General features: G+C 39.6%; 1 protein-coding gene across 1 annotated transcript in view; it reads left to right on the forward strand.

Annotated features, from left to right (window-relative positions):
* Positions 1–5,844: 5,844 nt before the first annotated feature.
* Positions 5,845–27,599, forward strand: part of TGM3 (transglutaminase 3) — a 131,473-nt gene continuing 109,718 nt past the window's right edge. The window contains exon 1 of the mRNA XM_044659705.1: positions 5,845–5,884. Within this exon, the coding sequence (XP_044515640.1) occupies positions 5,845–5,884 (40 nt within the window). The remainder of the gene's footprint in view (positions 5,885–27,599) is intronic.

A 27,599-nucleotide genomic window follows, 5' to 3' on the forward strand; every position in this document is an offset into this window, starting at 1 on the left:
TCCTTTAGGAATTTTACTGTAGACCTACTGCCAAATTGATATTGAACCATTAATAACTACATTGTGAGTCCGGCCATTCAGCCAATCTCACATTCAACTAACTGTACTATCCTCTTCAACCTACCTATCCATTTCCAAGAATAGCACAAGATACTTGATCAAATAAGCTTATTGTTTTTTGCTAAGATCTTGGTAAACTCTATCAATTACATCAATTTAATAACCATGTTAAAACAAAGATTTTTGGTTGAAACTGACATGACCTTTTCTCCCTTGCCCTTTATAAACACTTTTTCCTTTAATAATGGTTGAACAAGGTTTGGAGTTGCAGGATCCGAGTTTCAGCTCTGTCTGTGCCCACATTACTAATGTGTGTTCACCTCCCTAGGCCTCAGTATCCCCATCAGTAAAAGACGACTGGACTAGATGACTCTAAATTTATGAATCACAGTATGGACCCCGTTTCTACAACGATTCATCTTTTTACAAGTCGTTTCTTTATTGTTTATTCCAATGTTCGATACATGGGCTACGCAGAGCCTGGTAACCCTCTCGGGTTGGCAGAATTTCTACGACTCCCACGACAAGGACCCCCCTTGACCTCAGCCCCAAACTAAAGTTTCGGTGGTCGAGTAAGGGTATGACGCCACGGAAGGATAGGATCCTCAGTTGCCGGAAGTAGAACACTTCATTCCCACTCCCTCAGCCTCCCCAACACTTCCGGTGGACCCTCTAAGACGGAGGCTAACGTGCCCCACGCCTCCTCTGGTTCTTCTGCCGTCACCACCTTTAGCTACGGGCATTGGCCCACGTGATCCTATGCTGACGCGAGGAGGTTACCATAGTGACGGTCGACAGAGGGGGGCGAAGGGGGTGGTCTTGTCTTCGAGTCTGTGAGGAGCGTTTCCTTTCACCATCTTGGAGGGGTCAGCTTGGCTTTGTTTTTGTTTTTCTTCTCTTTTCTCCCCTGCTTCCGTTTCCCCCTCCCCTTCTTCATCTGCCCACATATGTATTCCAGACACTTCCACTTGTTCTTCGTAGAAACTCAAATCCACCCCTTCCCTCCGCAATGCGCCGCCCTAGGCACGTGACACTAGTGGACCGTTACCATGGTGACTCGAGTCTCGAAACTGCATCAGCGCCGCTTAGTGGAAATCAGGCCTACTTCAGCCCCCACAGACGTGGAGGTCGAAGTCGGGGTTTGGGGGCGAGAATAGGGGGAGTTGAGACTGGCAGGTGAGCCTCGGGAATCTTGGGAAAGGACCGGAAGTGCCTCAGGCAGTGGGGAAGGAATTTGGGATGGAACTTCAGGTGGCAGTCCTTGAAGTGAGAACGCATCCGTGGTTAGGCAGCCGCTAGTGCAGTCGGGGTTGTGGGGTCATCCCGGCTTCTGGAGGTGGGGCGAGGGCAGGGGTCTGGCGGCTGGAGTTTCTGCGGCTTGGTTCTCGGACCAGGGAGGATGTACCCGGGTTAGTCTAGAGGAAGCCAGCAGGGGGCAGCAGTGGCCCAGGCAGACGGGCCGGCATGGACCTGTGAGCTGAAGAGACCTAGAGAGGGGCTACAGTAACTCGGACCCATTCATGGTGGGCAGCTTCGTAAGGAGGGAAAGGGCATCAGGGACCATCATGAGGAAGAACTGTCTGGGTTCAAAACCTAACCCGTATACTTTTTGTAATTTTAAAGTAACCTTACACACTAAGGTGCTTTCCAGCTCTCAGTCCCATTATCCTATAAATCGTGAGGGACTGGGTGGGATGAAAAGAACACCAAGGAAAAGGACATTCGCTTAATCCTTATGGGATTTCAGTTTTACTCACTTGAACAATAAAGGCAATGATGTTGGTGTACTATTGACCTCTGTTTTTATAAAGAGAACCGTGTAAAATGTAAAATACTATAGAAATGTGATTTCTTATCATTAGTTCATGTACAGATGAAGAAACCAGCCCAGAAAACTCACAAATTCCTATAACTTTTTATGGTGAAGCCAACTAGCATTTTTAAACACCTACTATATGTACCATACACTGTACTAAGTGCTAGGAATACAAAGAAAGGCAGAAAATAGCCCCTGTTCTTAAAGAGCACATAAGTAATCTATGCAACTACTTATAAGAAAGATAAATACAGGAAAAACTGGAGATAATCAACAAAAGGAAGTTGTTGCAATTGAGGAGAATCTGGAAATGCTTTTTGTAGAAGATGTGATTATAATTGGGGACTTCAAAGAAGCCAGTAGACAGAGATATGAAAGGAGAGAATTTTCAAGCATGGGGGATAACATATGAAAATTCAGAGTCCCGTCAGAGTACAGATTGAAACATATTCCATTTTTTTCTTTTTTTTCTTATTACATGGCTAATGCAGAAATTTGTTTTGCATGTCTGTACATATTTATAATGTTTTTCTTTTTTCTTTTTTTTTTCCTTAATGGGTATAAGAAGGAATGGGAAGGAAGAGAATTTGGAACCGAAAATAAAATTGAATTGAAAATATAAGAAATAAAATACATAGAAGAGAACAGAAGGAAGTTCAGAAGGGAATGCAAACAAGATAGCTTTGAAAGAAGCATTTTGAATTAGCAATATACTTTTTTTAAAAAGTAAGTTAAGTAATAGAGATTCTAAGTTTTACATATAAACCTTGTTTTCTTTTTATACTGCATATGGAAATATTCTTTTTTTTGATGTTTGTTAACTTCAGAGTAAAATGAAATAAAGAATAACAACAAAGAAAATGCAAAGAATCTAGCGATTCTGCATCCAGAATCCAGATGTATCTGAAGAGGAACACTAAGGTCAGGAGGGATAAGAGTCTGAAAAGGTAGGAGGGGACCAGGTTACAAAAGGCTTTGATTCCCAAACAGAAGTTTCCATTTCATCCTGGAGGTGATAAGGACTCCTGGAATTTATTGAAAAGAATGAGTAACATGGTCAAACCTTCGATTTAGGAAATTGCTTTGACCGCAGAATAGGGGATGTACTAAAGTGGGGGACAAGACAGGGAGAGCAAAGTGAAGTTCTTTTCTTACATGAGGAGTTAGTACCAGAGCTGTTACTTGAGCATCAGGTTCTAATCTACTTAGCAAGGGATCATGACCAAAAGGGCTAATCAAGCAACAAGCATTTATTAAACACTAGTTATATTCCAGATAATGTGTTTGGTGCTGAAGAAAACGAGTCACAAATATGAAGGAGTCCCTGCACTCAAGAAACTTAACATTCCATTAGAGGAGACAGGTTATACATACATAAACTCACATACATAATGGATGTAAGGGTGGGGCTTGGTATTCAAAGTTGAGAGGTTCTGAAAAGGCCTCCCAAAAGAGATGGCATTTGAGCTGAGATATGAAGGAAAATAGGAATTCTAAGGGACAGAGATGAAGGTGTGGATTCCAGGTATGGAGGAGAGTCTGTATAAAGATGAAGAGACAGAAAATAGAGTGTTGCATGTGAAGAATAGCAAGAAAATATTTTTAACTGGACCATAAAGTTTGTCGAGAGGAGTAATGAATCTGGAAAGATAGATTGGAGCCAGACTATGGAGGACTTTAAATGACAAAGGAGTTCGTATTTGATCTGAGGTAATAGAAAACAACTGGAGTTTATTGGGCAGAATGACATGGTCAGATCTAAACTTCAACAATATCACTGGTAGCTGTGTGGAGGATAGACTAGAAGGGAGAGAAATTTGGTGGCAGCAATCTAGGTAAACTCCAATAGTCCAGGCAAGACTCAAACTAGTTACATGAGTTAAAATGTAGAGAGAGAATCAACAAGTTTTGACAACAGATTGGATAATGGGTATATGGGGCAGTATGGATAGAGTGTTTGGGCCTAGAATCAGGAAGACCGGAGTTCAAATTTGACCTCAGACACTAGGTATGTGGCCCTGAGCAAGTCACTTAACCTGGTTACTTCAGTTTCCTTATCTGTAAGATGAGCTGGAGAAGGAAATGGTAAACCGCTTCAGTATATTTGCCAAAAAAAACTTGAAACGACTAAACAAAAATGTGTGGGGCAAGGGAGATTAAGGAGGTTAAATATGGTTCCAAGTTGTGATTGGAAGGATAGTGATACCCTCTGACAGAAGTACCCCATGTTTTTGTTTTTGCATGTAAAACTAGAAAGTCCTTTATTCATCTGGTTACCAGGAACCTCTGAGCTCTGAAGGGTATAGAGAAGTCTCAGAAGAAAAAAGAGCTGGAGAAGTAGCTAAAAATGACCTGGATATATACCATATAAAATAATTTCTGGCAGAAGAGCCTAAATCACAAAGTGTACATTATTAGTATTATTTTTTCTTTTACTTTGCTAACTAGATGGATGTTGATTCCCACAACATTAATGGGAAAATTAAGAAGAGAGCAGAATTTGGGCATGAGTAACTAATGAACTCTGTTTTCAACTGTCAAGTTTGAGATATCTATGATCTAGAGGGCATTTGATAATTCAAGACAAGCACAGGAGAGAAATTAGGGCTGGATGCATAGATCTGGGAATTATCCTGCATAGAGATTGTAATTGAACTCAGCTGTTAATGAGATCAGCAAGCAAGATAGTATATGGAGAAGAGAAGAAGACCCAGGATAACTCTGGGGGACACCCATAGCTAGATGAAGAGCCAACAAAGAAAACAGAAAAGGAACAGATGGATAAGAGGAGAAGCAGAAAGCACTATTACCTAGAGAGGAGTGTATCTGGGAGAAGAGTGTGGTTGACAGTATCAGAAGCTGCATAGAGGTCAAAAAGGATGAGGTTTGAGAAAACCATGAGATTTGGAACTTAAGAAATCATTAATAATTTTAGAGAGAGCAGTTTCAATGAATGATGCACTCTGCAACCAGACTACAGAGCATTTAGACAAGACTGAGAGGAAAGGAAGTGAAGGCACCAATCCAGATGAATTTCTCACAGAATTTTGCCTTGAAAGAGAGGAGAGATGTAGGATGTTAGCTAACAAGGATAGTCAGATGGAGGGTTTAAGGATGGGAGAGATATAGGTGTGTTTATTAGGCAGCTAAGACATCTTGAATAAAGAATGAAGATTAGAGAAAGAGTGGGGATAATAGAAGGGACAATTGGCTGGAAAAGAAGGGAGGGAATAGCATTGGCAGTACATGTCATTTCAAGGAAAAAGACTCCCTCCATGTGAAACAGGTTAAATAGGAGATGGGTGAGAAGACATCTGAATGTGAGAGAAGGAAGAGAAGAGGGAGTTCTGTGAAAGGCCTTTGAGCATGATGTTAAACCTCAGCTGCAGGGAGAGTGGTGCTGTTGGAGTTTTAAGGAGAGATGGAAAGATTTGGAATAGGTACTGTGGCGAGTTGGACAATAAATCAATTAAGGAGGTGTAAAAGGGTGGGTGTCTTCAATAAGGGCTCACTTGAAATTATGTAATATAAATTTTGTAGTGTACCCATTCAAACAAGGATGAATTATTTTCTTCACCTCCATTTAGCAGCATGTGAATTGAAGCAAAAGAGGTCATGGGAATAATCCAAGATGCAATTTGGCAAGTCATGTTTGGTAATAGGACAGGAAGGCAAGTGATTCAAGTATAGAGGAAAATAGAATTGAACTAATTTACCAGCAGGTCAGAATAGGGAAGAGGAGAGAGTGTAAGCCAGTTTCCAAAAGAACTAAAGGTTAGAAGGATTGTCCTCAAGGTGAGGACAAAGAACAAGGTTAGGAGTCATAAGTCATAAAATGTTCAAGCCAGGAGAGACCTTCAGAATTATCTATTTCTCTCTGCAGTATACAGAGAGCATGGGTATCATTGAAAGATGTAATGATAAAAGGTTATGATCATAAAATATCATGTCTTTCAGAGTTTATGAGCATGGAAAGTGGGACATTTGTGGTTGATGGCAAGATCAAGGGTATGGTCACTATGTAGCAAGGATGGCATGGAGGAGGAGGTCGTGGGAAATGAGTAGATTGAAGAACTATTTGTAGTTAAGTTATTTAAGAGAATATCAATATGGCTTCTTTGTAATATTTTACATTTATAAGATGCTTTTTTTCACAATGACTTTCAAAGTAGTTCCAAGATTATAATACCATTTTCCTAGATGAAGAAACAGACTTTGCAACTAAATTAAGTAACTTGCCTAAGGGGTCACATAATAGATGTCAGAGCTGGTCTTAAATCAAGGCTTTCAGATGCTCAAATTCAATTAATTGTATCTGAGGAATTTGAGAGCAGAAAATACTACTAACACACACACACACACACACACACACACACACACACACACACACACACAAACAACTTTATTAGAAAAAAAATAAAATCTTCAGGAGAAAAAAATGTTCCCCTCTCCCCTCCAGACTTGTCTAGGCCATCTGGTGGTGTTGTGTTAGCTCTGTTTTGTTCATGGAAGCACCTTATTTTCCAAACACTATTGTTAACTCTAGGAAGTCCAACCGGGGACTTTGCTACCTTCCTTCAGCTTTGGATGGCAGCATGTATTTGTAGAAGCTTCCTCTGACTGTGTTGTTTGCTGAAGACCTACTTTGGCTCTCCCTTTCTTGTCTTTCATCATGTGTTAAACTGAACAAAACTAAATTACTAAGGAGCAATATGGTTCATTTCTAAGTAGCCATCCAGTGACCTAGTTTAGCAGAAGCACAAATTGTCTGAGTTAGGAAGGACCTTCATAGTCATCTAGTCTTTTCTATACAGCATTCAGAGCACAGATGTTATTGAAAAAGGGTCTAATAGGTAAAAGAGCCTTAAACCTGGCAAAGACGTCACATCTCCCCAGAGAAGGCTGGGCAGCAGGATTATTTTTATAGACTTCCTGCTGAGACCAGAGCCTCGTGTCATGCTGACGACAGACTCTATATGCTCATCTCCCAAAGGATGAGCTGGCTTCTTGATGCAATTTCCTTTTCTATTATTAGTGTGTCATTTGACAGTATAATCCTAAGGTATCAGCATTCTGAAAGTTCAGGTTTCTTTTGTAAGCACATAAGAATGATTAGATTGAACCCCTGATCAGTCTGAGGGGTAGGGGATATATGGTATAATGGTGTTTGTTCTCCAGCATCAGACTCCTTTTCTATCTCTTTTCTCCCAGTGACGTTGCTATTTCTTTTTTTAGTTCTAATGTTTATTGATGTCTTTTTTTAGTCAATCATTTATTAAGAATTTATTGTATTAAGTGCTAGAGATACAAAGAAAAGAAACAAAATCTCAGTCCTAAAGGAACTCACATTCAAATAAAAGAGACAACATGCAAAAAAATTATATATATATATATACGTACAATTTTTGCTTATATTTTTATATGTATGCTTACATGTGTATACATACAGAATATGGAAGGCAATAACACAAAGAAGATACTAGCATTATGTCACATTCATTTCTGAATTTCTCTTCCCTATCCAGCAAGCCATCCCTTGTAAAAAAAGAAAAAAGGGAAAAAAGCAATTTAGCAAAATGACAGTATATTCATTATTTCACACTTAGAACTTCCCACCTCTTCAGTGCTAGGAGGGAAGTGAATTTTTCTCAACTATTCCAGGGCCAAGCTTGGTCATTATAATTACAACATGTTCAGTGGAGGCTTTTGGTTGTTTACATTTATATTGTCAATCAATAAACATCAAGCATCTATTATTTGACAGGAACTGAACTAGGTAACTGGGATTCAAAGACATATATAGTCCCTCCATTCAAAAAACTTTCCATGGTGGGAAACAGCATGGACCTGTATAAACCTATACAAAATAAATGTATATGAAATACAAGGAAAATAAATACATACTCAGTATTTTGGGAGAGAAACACTAGCAGCTGGGAGGATCTGAAAAAGGCCTCATGTATAGAAAGACAGCCCTTAAACTGAACTCAAGGAAACTAGGGATTCTAAGAAGCATAGATATAGAAGGAGAGCATTCCAGATTTGAAGGACAGCTTATACAAAAGCACAGACAGGAAATAGGAGGCAGTATGTGAGAAACAGCAAAAAGACCAGTCTGGCCACACAGCAGAAACACACTGTGAAGCTGGAGAGGTAGTTTGCAGCCATTTTGCAAAGGAGCCTTGAATATTAAACAGTGACACATGGAATCCTTAGCAGTAAAAGAAATTTGAAGAGTTTCATTGAACAAGGAAATGATATTGTCAGACCTCTCAGCTTTAGGAATATTGCTTTGGCAGCAATGTGGAGAGCATTGAGTATGTGGTGTTTTTGTGGTTCTACTTATTTTGCTGCATCAGTCCATATAAACCTTCACATACTTCTCTGAATTCTTCAAGCTCATCATTTCTTAGAGTAGAATACTATTCCTTTACATTCATATATCATGATTTGTTTAGTCGTTGCTGTTTCTAAAGGAAATGCAGCTCCTGTCCAGAGAAATTCTCAAGTCTTTCAGAATTAAATTGTTCTTCTGATTTTGCTCATTTCACTCTGCATCAGTTCAGATAAGTTTTCTCATGTTTCTCTGAAACTATCTCTTTCATAATTTCTTATGGAATTACATTTATAAAGAACCTTTTGTTTTGCCATTTATCAATGATCAGCATCCCTGTAGTTAACTAGTTTTTTGCCATCACAAAAGAGCTGCTATAAATTATTTTATACATATGAGTTCTTTTCCTCTTTTATCTCTAAGGTAAAGGTCTAGCAGCAGAATATCTTGATCAAAAGTATACACTGTTTGCTTTTTATGCATAATTCCAAATTGCTTTCCAAAGTAGTTGGACCCATTCATAACTCTACCAATAGTGAATCAATATGCCTATTTTTCTGTAGTCCCTCCAACATTTGGTATTTTCTTTTTTGTCATCTTTGACAATCTGTATGAGATTGATCTTCAGAATTGCTTTCATTTTCATTATTCTAATTATTAATTATTTGGATCATTTTTCATATGGCTAATATAAATACCTAGTTTTCTTCCCTTGAGAATGGCTTATTCATATCCTTTATCATTTGGGAAATGGCTTTTGTTCTGACAAATTTGTATGTGTGTGTATATATGTATATGTTTATAAATTTGTATATATATAGATATATATCTGTATTTGTATATATACAAATATATGTGTGTATAAAATGAATGAAATAGGACTTTTGTCAGAAAAACTTGCAGTAATTTTTTGCAGTTAATTGACTCCCTTCTAATCTTAGCTATATTATACATATATATATATTTATTAGATTTTATTTTTTGTATGTGTAGTTAAAATTACCTAGGAAAGTAATATAAGGAAACTATAATCATTTTTCTTGATCTATCCTGTGTTCAGACTCTACTGCCTGCTGTTCCTGACAGATGCAAGGAGAGTCAAGGCAGTTGAATAATCAGAGGCAAAGGGCAAGTAAGAATGTTTCAGACTCTCAGACGGGCCCTCGGTTGTCAATACAGACTTCTGATTGTATGCTATATTTGTGAGATATACTGTGATATAGTTCAAAGAACACTGAATGGGGAATGAGGAAACGTGAATCTGAGTTCTGACCTTGCCAGTAACTTGCTATGTAATGTAGGCAAGTCATTTCCCATCTCTTTGAATCAGTTTCCCCATTTATAAAATGATGGGGTTGGACTCTGAGCTTCTCCCTTTAGGCTCTTTTATCCTATGATTCTAATCTTGTAGGCAGGTAAAAGTGTTAGTGAACTCAAGGCATTTTGGAATGTGTCCTACAGTAGCTTTGAAGCTGTCAATTTTAATTGCCACAAGCTGCAACATTCTGGATTAGCTCTCAAAACTTGATAAATATCTTTAGGCAGCCAATCCCACTGAATAACTACTTAAATACGGATCTATTGATTATATCAGAAGTCAGTAACTATTAAAAATGAGATAAATCATCTCTTGTGACATTTTCCCACTCTTTCTTCTGAGTAAACTATAAAATGATAAGCATAAGGGACCTTAGAGTTTTTCAAGCTTTATGTACTGTCCAATGCAGAAATCCCCTCTTAGTACATCCCTGATGAGTATCTAGTAGTTATTTGATAAATGCTTGTTGGATGAATATCACAGTAGTCATGATGCCATGCCTCATGTTCTTCTTGTTCCTGGGAGATAGCCAGAATCCTCTCCTCCTCTGCTGAGTTAAGGTGCCAAGTCACGCAACAATGTGTGGGGGTCCGCAGCCGGTAATAGTGTCAAATTCACTTAGACCTGCCAATGACACACTCACACATGAGAACAAAGCAGTCAGAATGAAGGGACTTGAAAGGTTTTCCTCAGTGTTCCATATGTTGACAGAGAACCCAGGCAGATGTCTGAGCAGTGTCTCCCCTTCATGACTGAATATCTTGCAACATTAAAGCATCTTGTTGTTTCTTCAAAAAATAAAAATAGAGCTATAAAATATCATCTTGGTACTTTGCTACCATCATTTGGAATGTATGTTATATCTCAAATAAAAGACCAGATTTTTCTTCCTCAGTCTTTGATACTAACAAAGGGCTGTTTAGCCTATGAGGTATCAACTTTCAAGGGAATGGTTTTGGTTATTGTTGTTAAAGAAAATCTTATGCAAATCATATTCCCCCTACCTGAAATGCCTTTTCCTGATCCAAATCTTAGCCATCCTTCAGAGTTCAACTCAGATAATAATCTGAGTGATAATAAAATCTCACGTCTAACCAATCACTTGAAATTACAGAGACTACTTCTCTCCCACAAAAGACTCCCTTCTCTGAACGTTTAGTATTTATTGGCTGTACCACAAAATCCTATGTGAGCATCTCATATTTCTTATATTGTTATTTAGTTCTTTTGTGTTGTGGTTTAACTATTTGTGGCACTATATGCCTTCTTTCTATAACTTAGTTGTGAGCCTACTGAGGGCAGGGACTGTATCTTATTTCATCTCCATTTTCATCCCTAGGAAAGCACAAGATCTTATATTTAATGTTGACCAAATTTTGCAAGTTTGATAGATTGATGGGAATTAAATTCGAGATCTGACCAGCCTCAAGATATTTCCAGTCCTTTATTGCCTGCAAATGCACTTATGACATGTTCTTTTTAGCTCACCTTTGCTAGATCCACAGTATATTTCCCTCAAAATTTAGGACAGAATTGATTCTTTGTCTTCTGCTATTTGTCCAGACCAATCAGTTTTTATCTCTCCTTTTTAAGAAAGAGAATATTAAGAGCTTCATCATAAGGAGTGGCTCTTTCTTCCCTCTAGACCAGATGAGACTCATTCCATACTTCATTTGTGTTAGGACAGAAGCACAAATAAGCACTTGCATGTTAAGAATGTTCCACCCAGCACTAGGTAGGGATGGAGATGTAGCTATTACTCCTCCCTCCCATCCCAACTCCCTGTAGGCATGTACTCCCAATGGCCCATAACCAAAACAACCATAATCCTCTACCCTTCCCTACCCATGATCCTGAAGACCTTAGCTGGAGCCTGGCAAAAAGCACAGCTCAAATGGGTTTGATGAGTAGTTAGATGCCCTGGAAGAACTTGAAGGCTGGCTCTATTCCGTGTACTCATTTCTTTTATTTTTAGTACTTCTAGTAAGAACTCAGCAAAGAGTGATGAGGAGAGAAGATTAAGTTGAATAGTACACTTGATGTAGTTTCTGTTACACTTCCACTGCCCTTGCTACTCTTTCCACAATTCTTATCAGTGTGCTTTAGTGGACTGGTAGTCAGGAGACATGAGTAAGTTTCAGCTTTGCCTAAACTAGCTGTGTAACCTTGGGCAACTCATTTCCTTTCATTGGCACCAGTTTCTTTCTTTGCATAATGATGGGGTTGAACAAGATCATCTTCAAAATCCTTTCCAACTCTTGCTATTTGATACTGAAGAGATTTGCAACTATACCCCACAAGGTGTAAAGAAACTGAATATGTTTAGCTTGGAGAAGACATGGCAGAAATATATATTTAAAGGACTGACTTATGGAAAAGGAATTGGATTAGTTTTCCTTGGCCCCATTGGGCATGAATGGGAGAAATGGATGGCAGTTACAAGGAAGCAAATTTAGTCTCTGTATGAGGAAAAGCTTCCTGACAATTAAAACTGTCTTGAAGTGGTATGCGTTACCTTTATAGACAATGAGTTTGCCACCACTGGAAGTCTTCAAGCATAAACTGGGTAGCATCTTACATACTGAGTATTTTAGGTTAAGTTTGCATTGAAAGAGACAACCTGGGGCTTCTTCAAGCTCTGCTATATACTATCACTCTGTGAGCCTCCCTGAATAGCTAGCCTATGTAAATAAAATAATTTAAAATGTGCTTATGAAGTTCAAATCTGACACTTAGTAGCTTATGTAATTGTGGGCAAATTAGTTAACTTGTTTGCCTCAGTTTCCTCATCTGTAAAATGGGGATAATAATAGTACCTATCTCCCAAAGTTGTGAGGATCAAATGAGCTAATATTTGTAAAGTGCTTAGCACTGTGCCTAGCACATACCAGGCACTATGCAAATGTAAGCTATTATTATGATCATCATCATCATTATCATCTAATGTATCCTTTTTTTCAATAATCTCAATTGCTATGTTTTCTAAGTTTGAAGTTTCTTATATTGTTTTCTTAAAGCAAGTCATACTTGTATTACAGTAATAGTAGTGTTTACTTGCTTCTTTTAAGTTATACACCCATCTTTTGATTATCAGTCCTTATTAAGATAAGATCACATACTATCTTATGTTTGTTCTCTTTGAATATAACATTTAAGCTTCTTGTGTTGCTTGTCCTCAGAAAGTTCCATGTTATGGCAAAAAAGAATATTGAGCTAAAAGTGAAAAGACATGAGTGGTTTCCAGCTCCATCACTTCCAAAGAAGCCTTAGGCAAGCTGTTTTCCCCTAAACTTTAGTCTTTCCATCGATTCCTTCCAGCTCTAAAAATGCCTAATTGCCTTACCTGCCTTGTGCACACTCATATTCTCTCCCTAAACCTCTAGATAGTGAGCCTTAATCCTTGTCATCTTGAAAGAAAGTGGGATGACACTTGGACAGAACCCACAGAGGGAAGGCTCATCTCTAAGAATGGTGGCTGGCTGTATGAGCATCTTCATTTATAAACTGTTGACAGCTCTGTGCCCACTACTGAAGGAGGAAAGGCACTGTCATTTGCCCTAAGTCCTTTAATAATTGCTCACTGATAGCAACTCATGTGAGGAAAATTTCCCATATATCCTTCTTGGAGATCTAAGATGTCATCTGTTATATATTCTCTGTAAATAATTTACATGCTTCTGGGTGCTGAGTAAGAGTTAAGAATGAATAGGTGAAAGAGAAGCACAGATTGTGTATGTTTAGATTAAAGGGTGCCAAGGCCCAAATGAAAGAAAGATGAAAGACAAGGTGAGACCCAGGGATAATAATGAATATCTCAGTTGGAATGGGGAGTGTGCATATGGCTCTTGACTAAGGAGAACAAGGATCCAAGAATTATATTTTGAAATTTGAAACCCAAAGCAGAAGGGAATTTTGTCATCAACATCCATTATATTATAGTGGGTTAGCAATAGGGAAGAACTGAATATATGAAGATTAAAATACAGACGGTGCTTGCTTTACCTAAATGGACTATTCTGCAGATGTCCACATAAAGCGACTTTTATATAATTCAAATTTGCCTGGATGTGGGATTGAGGAGGGAGTTGGGAAGGGAGCATAACACCTATGGTGAGAAGGAGCCAGGACACAGCTCAAAGACACATGAGGGCTGATGAGACTGGAGACAAGCATGAGCAGGAGGAGGAATAGGCCAACTGGGGTCAGGCACAAGGGGATCTAGCCAAATTGAGAGGAAGGAGGGAGAGGGATGCAGACATGTGAGGGCTAAACATAGACACAGAGGGAGAAGGATGGGTGACACACAGAGGAGCTGGAGATAGGCAGGCAGTGGGCAGAAGAGGGCAGGGTGGGCAGAGTAGAGCAAAGATCTCCTCTTAGCAATAGAGAATTCAAGCCAAGCCCCTGATTCACCTGTGAAGGTGATGGTCTCTCCACCTATCAATTCTTCTGCTTTTACCTAGAGGGGGATTTTTAGAGGGTTTGGGGCTTTGGGGGTGATGGGAAGGGCAATTGGAGGCTGTCCCAGTGAAGGGAAGGAGCTGAGAGAGAAAGCACCATATTATACTGTAAAGTTAACATAGATTTGGGGGTTTTTTGGAATGTGAATTTTTTTCAGAATTCTTTACTTGCATAATGCAAATTTACACAAAGCAAGAACTGTCTGTACATAGTTCCTAGCCATTTAGAGAAGAACTTGAACCAGGCCTGGATTGAACTCAGATGACTGGAAAGAGAGATTCAATATTCAGGAACCTATAAGTAAGGCTTATTTCTTAACTAGGACATAGATAGATTTTACCTTTAATTTGTACTGATGGTTACCTACCTGTATTTTTTTGGTATCCTGATTTAATCAACACATGGGTACCTCAAAGCTGAGTGGTATAACAAACATATTTGACAATTGGGGATCTTGTCTAAAAAGATAACAGATTGAAATGATGGATTTTTATGTTGAGATCTTAAAATAAAATTTAATAGGGAAAAAATATAAAATACCTGCCCTTGGGTTTAAAAAATTAACTACAGAACTATAGGATAGGTGAGATATGGTGAGATAGCAGTTCAAGAGAAGAGGGAAAAAAAGATCAAAGGAATTTAGTGGACTATGAATCCAGTATTCCATAACAGTGTGGTGTATTAGACAAGATAGCTATTGCTATTATAGCTTAGGTTAAAGCAATACATGTTAAGTGTCCATAAGGAGAAAATATATAGTTCCCTTACTCTGCTTGGTCATATTCCATGAAATCTTAGATATTATGATTATTTCTGGGTACCATATTTGGGGGATGACCTTGACAAGGTAGAACATGTTCAGAGGAAAGTGACCAAAACAGGGAAGGGACTCACAGGTATGACACATGAAGACTGATAGAAAAAATGGGGAAGTGGATCTCTTGAGCTTAGAATTCTGATCTGCAGGAGTCTAACCTGATCTGGTATCTATAAGTTCCCAGGAGTAGGGAGCCATCAGTTTGACTAAGAAGGGCTTTACTGGCCCAGATTGAAACTGGAGGAAGATGGGACAGCTAGGTGGCTCAGTGAATAGAGAGCTAGGCCTGGAGATGGGAGGTCTTAGATTCAAATGTGGCCTCAGATATTTCTTAGCTATGTTATCCTGGACAAGTCACCTAACCCCAACTGCCTTACCCTTACCACTCCTCTGCCTTGGAACCAATATTTAGTATTGATTCTAAAATGGAAAGTAAGGGTTTTGAAAAAAAAATTAAGGAAAATAAAAGAAAGAAAGCAGAGCAAGACAAAACTCCCATGCCTACCAGAGCAGGATTTGAACTATAAGTAGGTGATGCAAGAGTCAGGAAAAACTGAATTCAAATTGAGCCTCAGACATTTACTAGTTATATGATTCTGGGCAAGTCACTTAACCTCTATCTGATTCAGTTTTCTCAACTCAGGAAACTATTTCTCAATGCCTGCCACCCAGAGTTGTTGTGAGGATCTAAAAAATATTTGCAAAGCACTTAGCACAGTGCCTGGAACCTAGCAGTTGCTTAATAAATGTTCATTCCCATCCCCTTTTCCCTTTCTCCTTCTAACCTGGGTGAAATAGGTAGAAAGGGAAAGAAAGCAGGAGACGGCAGGAGGAGTAAGGAAGGAGAGAGAGAGAGAGAGAGAGAGAGAGAGAGAGAGAGAGAGAGAGAGAGAGAGAAAAGAAAAATCCTAGGAATGTTTATCCTAGAGAATAAAAGACTCAATGGGGAAACGATCATATCCTTCAAAATATCAAAGGCTATCTTGTTAAAAGGGGGATTATACTTGTTATATTTGACTCTAGAAAGCATAACCAGGACCAGTGGGTAGAAATTAAAAAGAGGCAGGTGCCAGCTCAGGATCAGATAGAATTTCCTAATAATCAGAGACATCCTACAATGGGAGCCCCCAGAAATAGAAAGCTCCCTGCTGCTGGAGGTGGTCAGAAGCCAACTTATTTATCAGAGATGCTACAAAGGGGACTCATGCTCTCAACTTAGAAGTTGAACAAATTAACTAACCTCCCTTCTACTTCAGGGATTCAATGATCTGTGATGATGATATGCAGCATCTTACTATAGTTAAAACCATAATTGTTCTACTGAAGATGCTGTTTTATTGCTGAGGAACCTGGGAGAGAATCACAGGGAAAGGTTCATTCCCAAGGCTGGAGCTGTGGAAGGATTCCCTCCCCCAAGTCCCTAGACAATGGCAGACGCAACAGTGAAGGAAGGCTATCCAGATCTGTTCTACCAAAACCCCAGCCACAATGCGTAATAATTTACAAGGTAGAAACTATGACTTATAAAGGAAAAATGCTATTTCATATCCCCTCGCTCTTCTTAGACTCCACCTATAGTCCTAGACCCAGGCAGGTCTGCAGAGCAACACTGGAGTATGCCAGCCTCTTGTCAAAGCTGTAGCCTCTCCCAGAAACCCGTCTCAGTGACTGAGGCCACCTGGAGCCAGGGCCTGGCTGGAAGGCTGGGCAGATTCCTGAATAAGACAGGTTGAGAAAAATAAAGAGCATAAGTCTATGGTGCATCACCCTTCTCTACTCATATTACCTGTTACCTGCATGGATCCCTGCCTGGAGCAGAGGATTGGTAAAACCACTTTCCTTTTACAGGCTTTTGATGACTGCACATTGTGGTATTACTTTTGTTCTCAACTTTTGAAGCATCCTTGCATGGCACAATCACCAACATCCAAAAGCATGTTTTAAAGTTCCTGTTTGCAAGTGGATCGGTATGAAGTACTATGCAAAACAACTCAGATCTAGTCACGAGAGCCTCCTCAGGTGCTGACCACACCTGGCTTGCATCATGCCTTTTCTCCTAGAAGCTCTGGGCCTTTTTCAACATTTTAAGTTATTATATTTCCATCCACCAAAACCCTCATGCATGCATGTGTGTATATATGTGTATAATTTACATATATATGTACATATAGACACATACATATGGAGAGAGAGAGACAGAGAGAGAGAGAGAGAGAGAGAGAGAGAGAGAGAGACAGAGAGAGAGAGAGAGACAGAGAGAGAGAGACAGAGAGAGAGAGAGAGAGAGACAGAGAGAGAAAGTTAAGAGCTGCAAATAGGTAGAATCCAAACTAGTTTATGAGCTTTTTTTTCTCTAAGAGAAGCAACTGGCAAGATGTTGCTACTCAGTACAGTGTTGTCAATAATGAACCCAAGGTATAGAAAAAGCACCAGCCTCAGAAGCCACGAGTGAAAGTCCTAGTTCTACCTACCACCCACAAAATTATACCATCCCCTTCCTTTAGCATGAGTATTCTCTGGGGCTCTGTGCTGAGTTCTCTTTTCTTTTTATAATCTCTACTTTTAATTGCACAAACTCCTATGGATTTAAGTATCATATTTATACACAAAATTCCTGGATCTACATATCTAGCCCATATCTCTTTCCTGCATTCTAATTATGCATTATTAACTACCTGATAGGTATCTTCTTAAGGTTCCATTAGTTCAATGGGTCCAAAATGAAATTTACCTCTCCCCACCCTACATGTTTTCAGAATTTCTTCATTTCTTTGAAAGAAGCTACTATTCATCTAGTCACCCAGATTAATAAGCTCACAGTCATCCTTGAGTTTTCTCTCTCCCTCACCCCACCCCATACCTAATACATTGTCAAATCTTGTCAATTCTACCTCCATAGCATTTCCCATGTCTACCCCTTCTCTCCATTTACACAGCCACCACCCTACCTCTACCTTGGATTATTGTTACAACCTCCTAATTATCTCTGCTTCCTGTCTCTCCCCTCTTCAATTCTTTCTCTACAAAGCTTGCAAAACCATGTTTCCGAAGCATAGGTGTGACTGTATCACATCCATGCTCAAAGCCCTTCAGTAGGTGACCACGGCCTGTAGAATAAAGCACAAGTTTCTTCTCCCAGCCTTTCAGGCCTTCTACAACCCCGTCTCCTTTCATTTCCAGGCTTAGGTCATGCAACTTCCCTTCATAAATTCAGTATTCTGGCCAAACTGTACAAAACAACCCGTTACCCTGAATTTAACACACCACCTCCTGCCTCCGTACATTCACACGACCCATCTGCCATGATTGGAATGCCTTCCCTCCTCATCTCCACCTCTCAAAGTCTTCATCTTCCTCTTAACACTAAGCTTTGGTGACATCTCAACCAATCTTCTCAAATTGTAGGAGCTATGTGTGTACATGCTATACCCTTCCAGGTCCCCACAGAATGTAAGCGACTTGAAGGAAGGAACTCTTTCACTTTTGTCTTGCCATGCGCTTCGATGTTTGTTAAACTGATTTGCATTATATGACCTTGGTTCAATTATTTCCCCTTTTTACTTATCTTTAAAATGATAGGATTGATCTGATGACCTCCAAGGTCCCTTCTAGTTCTAAGTCTATGCAAAATAGATTATTTGTTACACTATTTGAACTTCACAACAACCTTATGAGTCCGGTCCTACAAATGCATCAGTTATTTCCATTTTATTGATGGAGGGAAAGGAGGCTTAGAGGACATAAATAATTTGCCCATGCTCACTCAGCTATCACGAGTCATTGGTAGGATTTGAACTCGTTTTCCTTATTTCATGCCCAGCATTCAGTACATTATGATACAATTCACATTTCAATTTTCACATTCTGTCCTGTATTAGTTACTTGCTTCTCTGTAAAATGAGAGACTTGAACACACAGGTTGATGTGGGCATGGTTGGGGATGTAGACACTAAACGACCACACCAATGCAACTATCAATAATATGTAAATAAGTCTTGATTGATCATACATGTTAAAACCAGTGGAAATGCACGTTGGATATGGGGGGAGGGGTGAAAGGAAAAGTAAAAACAAGAATCATGTAACCATGGAAAATTTTTCTAAAAAAAAATAAAATATTTTTTAAAAATAAAAAAATAAAAATAAAAATAAATAAAATGAGAGACTTGGACTAGACAGTCTTTGAGTTTCCTTCTAGCTCTCACATTTTATGATTCTATGATATTTTGATACTTTGACAAAAATATCATTTCCCTATGTGGGCATTCCCTCAATTGATCCAGATGAAAATCCCTTCATGTTTTATCAGTTGTTGCCATCAAAAATAATCATCCTTGGAACTGCTTGGGAAGATGCTTCTCCAGATTTGCCTAACTATATTGGTTCTTGGGTCCATCCTGGAGTCCTTCCAGCCTGGTTACACCTACCATGGTTTGTACTCTGCCAGGATAGCAAAGTCCAGGCTCACCTCCATGCCTTGCTGAGATATCAGAGGAGAATGTCCGTGGGAATAGAAGCAACAGTAATAAAATCGCTCCCCTTCCTCTGGTGCTTTTAGGTTTACAAAGGACTTCCCTCACAACAATCATATGAGGTAGATAGTACAGGTGTCATTATCCCCATTTTATAGTTGAGGAAACAGAGGTTCAGTATGATTTTTCTTGGATCACACAGCTAATAAGTTTCAGAGGCAGGATTTGAACCTGAGTTTTCTGACTCCAAGACCTTGCCCGTTCTAGTAAAAGGAAAGTCCAGCATTGGAATATTCAATGACTATATATATTAAACACTTACTTCTCTGGTGGATCCTGGGGAATTTAAGCAAGGAGCTTGCATTCATATAGGCTAACAACATGTATGCAGATAACTAGTATATTGTAGAATGTGAAAAGTGCATTGAGGGGCAGCTGGGTAGCTCAGTGGATTGAGAGCCAGGCCTAGAGACAGGAGGTCCTAGGTTCAAATCCGGCCTCAGACACTTCCCAGCTGTGTGACCCTGGGCAAGTCACTTGACCCCCATTGCCTAGCCCTTACTACTCTTCCACCTATAAGTCAATACACAGAAGTTAAGGGTTTAAAAAAAAAACTCAAAAAAAAAAGTGCATTGAAAATTATATCAATTCTGGCTTGAAGTAAGGAAGATCTAGGTTTAAATTCCACCAATGACCTTCAATAGCTGAGTGAACATAGGCAAGTCTCTTCAGTCTTCTCAGCCTCCTTTCCTTCATCAGTAAAACAGAGATAATTGGTATACCTGAAGGGCTTGCCTCACAGGGTTGTTGTGAGGTTCAAATAGTGTGATAAATGCAGGTGGTTAAGGTAGTTCATAGGAAATCATTTTCAAAGGGAAGCTTAAGGCTTTATGGGAAAGCACTGGAAATGGACCTTGAAGAATTTTTGTCTTCCCTACATTTACTTTTCTTTTGCCTTAGAATGTGCCACTGTAATTGGTATTTTTCCCTCCCTAAGATTTTTCCCCCCATTCAATTCAGTTCAACAAACAATTATTAAGTACTTATGACCTATAGGCAACGCCATCTGCTAAGCCCTGGGGGACATGCAAAGCTTGGGGAAGGCACAGGACTGGCTGCTATGAATTTTATAGTCTAGTAGAGAGATACAGCACATACACAGCTCACTTCAGTGCACAGTAATACAGGAGGAAGAGGATTTGTATGTAAGAGCTTCGTTATGGTCATAATTTACACTGAACTATACACACTCTCTCTGCTTTGGAGATTGAAGACTTCTAGTACCCCCATGCTGCTTTTGCTGTTATCTAAGTCACTTAAATTCACGACTGTATAAACAGAATTTTTGTAAAGCTAGGGGAAGGTTCCTGAGAGGTCATTTCATCCAGATCCCTTATTTTACTGACAAGGAAACTGAGGTGCAAAGGAAGTTCCCAGGATCATAGAGCAAGTTAGTGGCAGAGGTGAGACCAGAAGCTAAGTCTCTGAACTCTTAACCCAAGATTCTTCTACCCTGTTTCCTTTGTTTAGGGTTCTGCAAGTTAGAAATGCACATATACAACAAAAGAGATACCAGGGAGGAATTCAAGTCCTGTATTTGCCTCCTGGTTCTGAAGGTTGATCAGGTCTATCAGTATTGAATCCCCTTTTACCCCCATTTCTCTTAGTCACAACTATAATATTCATTTCTCTAAAGGAATACATTCTATATATGACCATTCTGTTTTTTTTTTAAACCCTTACCTTCCATCTTAGAATCAATACTCTGTATTGGTTCCAAGGCAGATGAGCCATAAGGAGCAGGCAATGGGAGTTAAATGACTTGCCCAGGGTCACACAGCTAGGAAGTGTCTTGAGGTCAAATTTGAACCCAGGACCTCCCATCTCTAGGCCTGGCTCTCAATCCACTGAGCCACACAGCTGCCCTCGGTATGACCGTTCTTAGAGAAGATACTTGGAGACTAGTGTGCCAAGAGCACAGCCAGATCAAAATAAAACAGAAGCCATTCCAAAGGCTGAGCCCAATCATTTGGTTTTCCGGTCTGGTGATTGTTGACAAGAAAAAGGTACCATGGTGAGAGTGGTAACTCAGGAATACCACTGAGAGTGCGGTACTGTGGTTCTAAAGGCCTCATGTAAATGCTGAGTAAAGAGGCACACTTACACCACATAACAAGGTGATACAGGCCACCCCCTCTTGCCTCAGGCTCACTGATCCAGCAGAGCAGTTTACCTGTCTAGGTACCCAGGGCAGCTTCTAAGTCAGTATTTTGCATGTAGCATCTTAAAGCACAACTGTTTTGAAAATACATGTTAGTCATTCCTAGCAATAAAAAAAGCCCATCTTGCCTCCTCCAGACTGAACCTCCATTTTTTATTATTATTATTTTATTTTAAAATATTTTTCCATGTTTATATGATTCGTTTTCTTTCCCTTCCCCTCCCAGAGCTGACAAGCAAGTCCACTGGTTGTACAAATGCTATCACTTGATACCTATTTCCATATTATTCATTTTTGCTATGGAGAGATCTTTTAAAGCCTAAACCCAAATCACATACCAATATATACATGTGATAAGTGATGTCATATGTTCTTCTTTTGCATTTCTACTCCCATAGTTCTTTCTGTCAATGTGGATAGCATTCTTTCTCATAAGTCCTTCAGGAGTGTCCTGTTTTGTTGCATTGTTACTAGTAACAGAGTCCATTACATTGGATTGTTCCACAATGTTTCACTTTCTCTATACAATATTCTTCTGGTTCTGCTCATTTCACTCTGCATCAGTTCACTGAGGTTCTCCCAGTTCATATGGAAATCCTCCAGATCCAGATCATCAATCCTTACAGCACAATAATATTCCATCACCATCATATACCACAATTTGTTCAGCCATTCCCCAATTGAGGGACACCCCTTCATTTTCCAATTTTTTGTTGAACCCCCTTTTTAAAAAAGAACAAGCAAAAATATTGGTTTCAGTGACCACATCTGACAAAAGGTATGCAATATTCTGCCTTAGTAATCTTCTACCTCTTTGCGTTGATGATGTTGCGTTAACTGTTCTTCAGGACCTTCATTGTTCTGTTTTTAAAAAAAATATTTTATTGATACATTTGTCTTTAATTCGCAGATGTTTCAGGGAAAAATCTTTCTCCCTTTCCAGATTGAACCATCTCTTGTGACAGAAAAGAAAAGAACAGCACAAACTTCCAAGATGGTGACCCCATCTGACACCATATACACAATTATGCCCTCATGGTCTTCAGCCTTTCTGCAAAGAAGAGAGAAGTCTATTTCATTTTCTCTTTTCCAGAACCTTTATTGGTTTTTCAGCTACTCAATTTGACTTCCTAATTTAGGAATCTTTTCACTTAGATTTTTGTAGGCATTGTGCATATTTTTTGATTCTGGCCATTTCACTCTGTATTAGTTCATACAAGTCTTCCTATTTCTCTCTTCTTATTTTTCATTCCTTTCTACACAAAAATAGCACAATGTAGTCATATACCACAGTTTTTCAATTATTCTCCTGTTGGTGGACACTGTTTTGTTTCTAGTTCTGTGCTACCACAAAAAGGGACAATTGTCTCTCTAAAGTCTGCTTCTTCCCATGTTATTCCTTTATTCAAAAAATCTTTGATAAATATTTGAATGAATGGATAAATTGGTAAAACTTATAGAGCAAGAGAAAAAGAGACAGATTCAAACAAAATATGAAAGAAGGAAAGAGTGAAGAATGGAAGAGGGGATAAGACATTATGGCCCTCATTTTTATGATGCACTCTTGCACCTTAATACATTCATAGAATTTTCTCTGGTGTCTGCAATTCATTCCACATCTCCATCAATTGAAATCCTTTTTCTCTAAAAGCCTAATTTGGGTACCACTTCCTTTTTTAAGCCTTGCCTAATCTGTCCCTTCTCAGATCCTGTCCCTATTTAGAGGATTTCCTCCTGTAAAACTTTTCTTGAAGTATTTGATATCTTTCCACCACCCACCATAGAGGCAGGCAGCTAGGTGGTGCAGTGGATAGAGTAGTGGTCTTAAAGCCAGAAAGACTTGAGTTCAAATTCTGCCTCAGACATTTCCTAGCTGTGTGATATTGGGCTAGTTACACAGCCTTTCATCCTCAATTTCCCTGTAAGTAAAATCTGCTTAATTATAGTTACTCCCTTATCACATACTAACTTATACCAGCCCATTAAGGACAGAGACTGTCATTTTTCATTTTAATATCTCTAGTGACTATCATAGGGTCTTCTGCATAGAAGGTAATTAATAGATTGCTGAGTTTATTGAATTCAAATGCTGAGTGCTGTGTGCAGCATCCTGACCTAGGTGCTGGGTATGCTACAGAATGGTCATGAGATTGAGTTCAATAAATGCTCCTGCTATCACAGACTAGCCTGTCTTCCCAGGTTGGTGGTGAGAGCAGCTGTGATACCTCTGCTGCAGGGAGGAGGAGAGTCATAGGATTTGAGAGCTAGAACAGAGAGCATAAAATCTCAGAATTGGAAGAGACTTGCCTTGTTGGCTTAGAATCTTTATGTCTATGCATTTGAGTGTACAAAGTCCATCTTTGTCTCTAGAAATTCTACTCATCCTTCAAGTTTCATCTCAGATACCACTTCTTCCATGATATCTTCTCTTCTTCACACTAACCACTAAAGCATGATCTCCTTCTTCTGAACTCCTGAAACACTTTGTTAGAGAGGCATTGGCCTGTAGTGAAAAGAACAAAGGATTAGGGCAACTAGGTGGCCTGGAGACAGAAGGTCATGTATTCAAATCTAGCCTCAGATACTTCTTAGCTGTATGACCCTGGGCAGGTCACTTAACCCCAACTGTTTAGCCCTTATTTCTCCTCTCCCTTGGAACCAATACCTAGTATTGATTCTGAGACAAAAATTAAGCCATAGGCTCCATATGTAGAATGATTGACTGGGGAGACCTGACATGTTAATCTCTTAGAAAACCTGGGGGAGGAGATTTAACATGCTGATCTCCCAAAGGATCAGAGGGGGAATTGTGTGAAGGAAATTTACCCTGCCCCCCTTTCTGGAGTCACATTACCTGTGTACCTGCGTAGTGTACATGAGCCTGAACTTGATTTGACCAGGCTGTGAAAGGCAGGATAAAAGGGACTAGCTAGGAAGTGTTTGCTCTCTGTCTCTAGTGTTCTGCCAAGGAGCTTCCATGCTGGAGGTGCTGCTGAAAGAACCATGTGGGTAACAATTTACTCTTTCTATCTCTCTCTCTTCTTTTACCTATCCAAGTAATTCTAATAAACTTTATTAAAATCTAAGGACCAGAGTCCTAATTTAATTAAAACAGGTCCAAATACAGTTCTTTTTTTAAAATTTCCGCTGGCAGCCAATATGGCAGAGTAAGAAATGCTCTGATCTTGCCCAAACCCAATTCCAAACAACCACACACACACACACACACACACACACACACACACACACCCTCAAAACACTTCAGAGAATCAGAAACAACAAAAGATGAGTGAAACAGGGTTTCGGCCAAAGAAAACATAAAAGGATAGGAGTTAAGGACCTGTCTTGCTAGATAGGATAAGAAAGGGGAATGGTGGAGCCTGAAGTAAGTGGAGCAACTCAGGACACACTAAGGAGCATGAGGAGCAGCCTTGTGCAAGTATACCTGGGGAAACCTTCCACAGAAGGGGCAACACCCAGGAGGGAGCTGGCAGCTGAAGAGTGGAATCTAGCTCAATCCAGTGCACGTAGCCTCCTGGGGGGAACCCAGGGACAGTACTCCCTCCATCCCAGGAGCAGAGATGAGCTTCAACATATAGGCAAGGTTATGAAAAAAAAGCCTCCCAAAATGAGCAAAAGACAAAGAAAAAGCCTGATCCCAGAAAATATTTTTTTTAACTCTTATCTTTTTAGTATCAATTCTAAGAGATAAAAAGCAGCAAGGGCTAGGCAATCGGGGTTAAGCAACTTACTTCGGGGTCACCAAACTAGGAAATGTTGGAGGCCAGACTTGAACCCAGATTCTCCCAAATCCAGGCCTGGCACTCTATCCAGTGAGTCATCTAATTACTCTGCAAATACAGTTCTGCCAATTAGATTAGACTACACAAAGCATTTATTAAGCATTTGCTGTGTTCCAGGCGCTGTCCAAACCTTTGGAAATACGAATGTAAGGAAAAAGATAGTCCCTGCTTTCAAGGAGCTTGCATTCTAATGGAGGAAGTCAGCCTATAAAAGGGAGCTAAAAAGCAGGTAGAGTTGGGGGAGGTACCCATGGAAGAGACAAGGTGTAAAAGTCTGGAGGACCTGGAGCAGAGCTGGCTTAGAAGATACTTCTTAGAAGGAGGCTTTGGCAGGAATTTGCCAATGAAAGGAGAGTGGCTTCCAGTGTGAGGAGGCCATGGGGGTCAAGTGGAGAAGGCAGGGGAGTCAGAGGCTGAGTGAGTGTAGGAGATGTACTGACTGTGTGACCTGGAGCAAGTCATTTATCCCTTCTCAGCTTCACTTTGCACACCTGTAAATGGGGGCTGTATACTAACCTCTAAATCTTGTGATCCTGACTCTCAGAGAGCTGAAGTGAGGATTAAACGAAATGTACTTTGTCAGCCTTAAAGCCAAATACAAAGTGTAATATCTCTTATAGTACTTATATTAGAATTATCTAGTCATCACTGTAGCAGATTTTAAGTTCCTTCGGGGCAAAAACGGTATTTTTCATTTTTTGTTCTTTCTTTATTTTAGCCCTTGGACTAGAACTGGCCAGATAACAGGTAACTGGTCATTTGCTGAAGTGAAGTGGTCAATCTGCCAGGGTGGATATTGTCCAGAGGATGAAATTCTAAGGGGAGAGTAAGATAGTACATCCAGTTAGGCTGTCAGCATTAACAAGGATGCATGTGGATGGCCAAAAATATTTATCTCATCTCTAGTTATGTGTCCAGGACAGACCCAGGAAGACAGCCAAGCTGGCAGGGGAGTGGAGGCAATACCCAACCAGCACAGGTGAGAAACACGATGGCTTGCTCCAATTCTGCCCAGAAAAAAAAGAACTTTCTGTTCCATAGGGTCAGGGCAAATAAACCTCTAGATCTCAAATTCCTTGGAGCTTCCCACCTGGTGACTTTTTGATCCTAAAGCAAGCTGTAATTCAGTTAAAGTGACAGGAGAAGACAAGGAATTTCATCACTCCAAAAGAATCTCTTTGGTAAGGGAAAATTGGAGACTATGTCTTTCTAATTGAGCACTCAGAGGGTGAAGTCCAGCGTGCTGGGGTGTGGTAAGGTAGGAAGTGAAGAATTAGTTAAAGAATTTGTTGTGGTAGAAAAAAAATGTTAGATTTAAAGTCAGAGGTAGTGGGTTCAAGTGCTGACTCTAGCACTTTCTGTTTGATAATGGGCAAGTCACTTCTCTGGATCTGGGTTTTGCCCTCTATAAAATGAGGATTTGCCTAAGAACCTTTGAGAATTCTAACATGGGTTTCTATGAAATATGATGCAGCAAAAATCCAACCCCCAACATTTCCCAGAAATCTGGTTGTAATCCTAAGACAGAAGAAGCAGAGTAAGCAGTAGCATGACTTGTGATTTTAGCCCAACATGTTTCATATTCTTGTATTGTTTAGATTAGCCCATTTCCTATTCTCTTAAAGTTTTTATTTGCCCTTCCCCACCCCAGTATTCTCTTTTGTTCTTAGAGTCTCTTCTCCCATTCCCCACAGACAACACACTAATAAGATGTTATGACAAGCATTACAATCTCTTCTTTTCAGAGCCCATGAGTCAGTTTGTGTGTGCTCAAAGCAAAGCCATTGCTGGAAAGAAATCGCCCACCTGGAAGGGTTCATTGGTCCCACTCAGAGTCAGATCTCAAAGGGAGAAATTGCTGACTCGATTAATTCTGCATTTGCACTCTCCCATGGTGAGAAGAGGTCATCACTGGGTAATGACTTTTGTAGAAAATTGACTATTTTCATTGGTTTTCCCCAAATAGGAGCTCTACCAAAGTTTCAGGTGGCCTGCACCATTCCCTGCCTCTCGAATTCCCTTTCCTATTGGTATCTATTCTTGCTACTGCACATTAATGCCAGTGCTAATGAAGGAGAAAGAACAGGAAAAGAAAAATCAATTTGTAACCTCAGATATAATAGAATAATACAAAATACTAGTTTAATTTGGAAACTGCCTGAGTATAGATGATATGTATTCTGATTTCTATCTAGAATCATAAAATTAGAAATCTTAGAACCCTGCCAAAATATTACACCATTAGAGTAAAATTATAGACCTTAGAGATCATTTAGCCCATACCTTCATTTTACAGA

This window comes from Gracilinanus agilis, chromosome 2, assembly GCF_016433145.1.
Source record: "Gracilinanus agilis isolate LMUSP501 chromosome 2, AgileGrace, whole genome shotgun sequence".
NCBI classification, from domain to species: Eukaryota; Metazoa; Chordata; class Mammalia; order Didelphimorphia; family Didelphidae; genus Gracilinanus; species Gracilinanus agilis.